Below are 4,511 nucleotides of genomic sequence, written 5' to 3' on the forward strand. Positions count from 1 at the left end.
CTGATTCAGTTGTCTAATATGTGGAGTTTGACCGGGAAATTGAATAATTCCCACTTCCACTGCAGAGGAAACAGAAGCTGCATCTGAAGTGGCATTAGATGTATTTACACAGACTGTTTGATGAAGCTGAGGTGCCATAAATGCATTTACTGTGCAAAATTCCAAATGCATAAATAATGTTATAAGATTAATGTTTTAAATATTTTAAACTTACAAATAAGAAATGTTGTGAAAAATGCAATGATACTTTAAAATATGAAACCCAACCACCAGTAGGTGGCGGCAAATGACTGTTTTACAGTTTTTCGCATTTGCTAAGACACTAAACCCCATTCTCTGAACCAAATTCTCAATAGCCTAAACCAATTTGTCGAATAAATCACTCTTTCTGCAAAACCTTAAACAAGTTCAGGCAGTTTAGACACTGTTTGCAGATCTCATGCACTCAATTAAAACTTGCAGTAAGCTGTGTGCATGTGATTGAGCAGTGTGTAGATTTAAACAGGCTCGGACAACCCCACTACTTACAGTTTTTCACATATGCTAAGACACTAAACCCCATTCTCTGAACCAAATTCTCAATAGCCTAAACCAATTTGTCAAAGGAATCACTCTTTCTGCAAAACCAGTTCAGGCAGTTTAGACTCTGTTTGCAGATCTCATGCACTCTTTTTTTTACAAAACTCTAAACACATTCTCACTCACTAAAACTCAATTTGCACTGTGATGAACTTGGGATGCAAAACCCTAAACACAAGAAATCAAAAGTTAAGCACAACTGCAACACAACTGTCATCGATTACACACAATAATTCAAAATTGTTCAAACTTGCTTCTAAATATGTTAATATACAAATATAAGCCAGTTCAAAGTGCACAGATGGTACGGGTACATCCATCAACAATGGATAACAATCTGAGAGGTATTGAAAGAGTGCATATGAGGTGCAGGAAGAAGAGGACGAGGAAGAGCAAGACCAAGAACAGTCATTTCAGATGAAATCAGAGCTACTGTGATTGACCATGCTCTTGTGCATGCAATGACAGAGGCAGCACAAAGAGTTCAACCTAATTTGAGCAGATTCTCTGTGGCCACCATAATCAGTTGGAATTTGGAACGTTCAAAAGTACAGCGAAAGAAGAGTGGAAGAGATTTTTTTATGCACTGTGTATTGGTCATTTCAATATATTCTTGTGTAGAACTGCTAGACTGCCACATTAGGGTGGAAGAACTGGCCTGTGGTGACAGACGTGCTGTCTCGTTAAAGCTGGATCCGCCTTCTGGATCAGGAAAGTTCAAAAGTACAGCAAAAGAAGAGTGGAAGAGATTTTTTTTATGCACTGTGTATTGGTCATTTTCAATATATTCTTGTGTAGAACTGCAAGACTGCCACATAAGGGTGGAAGAACTGGCCTGTGGTGACAGACGTGCTGTCTTGTTAAAGCTGGATCCGCCACACCAGAGGGTTTTTTTTTCGCGCGCACACACACACACATTTATAAAATGGTTAGTTCCATTCCTCGATTCTGATTGCGGATCAGAATCACAACGGATGATAAGAGCTCCTATTCTCTGTTTCAACATTTTTTACGAATGTTTTAACATTCTAATATATAAGGTTGTTAAAACATGTTTATATAAGAATGTTAAAATTCAGTTAAGGTTTCTGTGACTGGTAGGTTTAGGCTTGGTGTAGGTTATGTCCATACTATAGTGAGTTTTAACATTCTATAAAACATTCTATATTATCATTTTTAAGATGTTGTCTTTGTGGGGTCCAACTAAAGGACCCCACAAAGTAGTATTTTTCTGTTTTTACTATCTTTGTGGGGACGTTAGGACCCCACAAAGCAGTATAAACAAGGGTGTGTGTGTGTGTGTTTTATTGCAAAATATTTACTATATTCAATAAACTTTTTTTTTGTAACTAGACACTCTGGACACTGTGTTCTCCATCTTTTGATGTAGTGAATGAATGATCTATAGAACAGGCAGCTTTCATAACCAATAATAAAGCTTTCAACGCACCTATTTAGTGAAAAAATACAAATGGACAAAAACTGCAGTGCCTTTAAAAACATTGCAGTTCCAACCCATCACTCCTTTAATGTTTAATTCATGCCTATTTTGATGACATAATAAAATTTGATGGGAATGTCCCACATTTCTGCCACAATACCATGGTTACAGTTACTACAGTAAATCTGTGGTATGTAATTAATATTAGTGTTAATAAGCTGCTGAGTGAACTGACCTGTCTTAGAGAGGCCTTTGAATTATCCAAGAGAGAGATAGAGATATTATTTGGAACACTCTCAGGCAGTTTGACTATATATAATGTTAACATGACCTTAACACCTTTATTGTCTTGCATTTATCTTTCCTCAGAGAGACACTTTCTCCTGTTTGTTTACACCGTGCTCACCAACCCTGATAGGTTCTCCGGCCCTGTGTTCAGTGCAGTGTGTCTGTATGACGACATATGGATCTCTTACTACAGCAATGAAGAAGGAACCTGGAAAAGAGACTGCTTGGATGCAGAAATCTGGAGAGATACCAAAGAACCTCTTGATTCTAGAGACTGGTTCATAAATCAGGTTAACACTCTGGCAAACTGCACAAGCTCCAGATGTGATGGTGAATTCATTGGGTTTTATTGAAATGACATTGATATATTTTTAATTATTCAAATGCTTTTGGGCCACTGTATTTTTTTTTAATTACAACCTATTTTTTTTTAACTTGTAATAATTTATGTTGTTGTTTTTCATTTATTTATTAACTTGCATGTTTAGGCCTCCATACACTACAGAGGAGAGTTGGCTGTGAGGTGAAGAAACGTCCAGATGGATCAGTGATGAATGTGAATGCGTTTGAGGAGTACGGATATGATGGACTGGATTTTATTGCCTTTAATCATTACACAATGCAGTGGATTGATAAAAGTCCAAAGGCAAAAGAAACCAAAATGAAATGGGACGCTGACAGATTTCGCAATAAGCTTCTCCAGTTATACCTCAACAACTGCATGGACTGGATCTCCACATATAATGCTTCGGAAAACAGTATGTGTTGCTGTAATGACTTCAGTGTTTTGAACTCAATCATTTATGTCTTTTTGTTCAGAATCAGTTGAGTAGTTCCACTATCCTTTATTCATGATGCGCTTCATATTGCAGCTCCTCCAGTTCTTCACATGTTTGCATCTGCAGCTCCTCGTGACCAAAGCGAGCTGATTCTGACCTGTCTGGCCACTGGCTTCTACCCCAAACACATAGAGATGAACATCACACTAAACAACATCACACTCCAACCCTTCAGCTCTAGTGGAGTCAGACCTAATGATGATCAAACCTTTCAGACGACAACCAGTGTGAAGATACACAGAGATGAGAAACAGAGTTATGAGTGTCGTGTCCTGCAAAGCAATCAGACATTTACAACATCATGGGGTAAATATGACCATATTACCAGTCAGAATTTAATATTGTGTGCAAAATTGTTGTACAGTAGCTTCCTACTCCAGTTGGCAGCTCAGAATTGGTATTTATAGTATTTTCTTGTCGCATGAATTTATAGAATGGTTAGAACATTATATGTTAAATTTTTTCCTGCAGATGGAAGTCTGGAATCTAGACAGCATTATTGGGCAGCAGTAGCTGCAGGTGCTTTTGCGATTAAAGTTCTATGCATCATGTCTTTAATCTACAAAAACAGAAGGTTTAATGGTGAGTTCATATTAATTTAAGGACTAATTGACCCAGAAGTGAAAATTGTCTTTATTTACTCGCCCTCATATTACTCCATATTATTCATATTATACGCAAGAATAGACATTTTTGATGAATAGTCACACTCGGCCATCCAACAACTGCAAACAGGACAAACAATATACACTCTAAAAAAATGCTGGGTTAAATACAACCCAGTGCTGGGTAAAATATGGACAAACCCAGCGATTGGGCTGTTTTGACCCAGCGGTTGGGTTAAACATTTAACCAAACTGTTGGTTGAAAACAACCCAATCGCTGGGTTTGTCCATATTTTACCCAGTGCTGGGCTGTATTTAACCCAGCATTTTTTAGAGTGTGATAGCATGTTTCAAATGTCATTTTTCTCATTCTCATTTGTCTTTAACCTGAGATTAATTATTTAATGGAATATTTATTCAGCATTTAAATATGGAGACCATGCTGTAAAGTCTGATACCATTAAGGCTTATGAGTTTAATATGCTCACACTCTAAAAAATGCTGGGTTGTTTCAACCCAAGTTTGGGTCAAATATGGACTAACCCAACTTTTGGGTTAAAAATGTAATGTAAAAATTTAACCCAACGGTTGGGTTAGTTTAGAGTGTGGGGTTTATCAAGTGAAACATATAACATACTGAATAGGTATGAAAACAGCATGAGCTGATGCTAATTCTAAAGTTTTCTAACAATATATTGTATCTCTAGGCCAGATGAACCGCAGTAGTTCCACCACAGAACAGCGTGAGAACATCACCTC

At 37.3% G+C, this 4,511-nt stretch overlaps 1 protein-coding gene across 1 annotated transcript; it reads left to right on the top strand.

Annotated features, from left to right (window-relative positions):
* Positions 1–2,451: 2,451 nt before the first annotated feature.
* On the top strand, positions 2,452–3,637 carry LOC107710059 (H-2 class I histocompatibility antigen, L-D alpha chain-like; the record flags this gene model as incomplete). The annotated part of the gene is made up of 4 exons (XM_016514757.1): positions 2,452–2,638; positions 2,797–3,066; positions 3,181–3,421; positions 3,619–3,637. Coding segments are annotated over 4 exons (717 nt in total), but the record flags the coding sequence as incomplete, so codon positions are not given.
* Between the last annotated feature and the right edge of the window lie 874 nt (positions 3,638–4,511).

This window comes from Sinocyclocheilus rhinocerous, unplaced genomic scaffold (assembly GCF_001515625.1).
Source record: "Sinocyclocheilus rhinocerous isolate Xijiao unplaced genomic scaffold, SAMN03320098_v1.1 scaffold176, whole genome shotgun sequence".
In the NCBI taxonomy this organism is placed as follows: Eukaryota; Metazoa; Chordata; class Actinopteri; order Cypriniformes; family Cyprinidae; genus Sinocyclocheilus; species Sinocyclocheilus rhinocerous.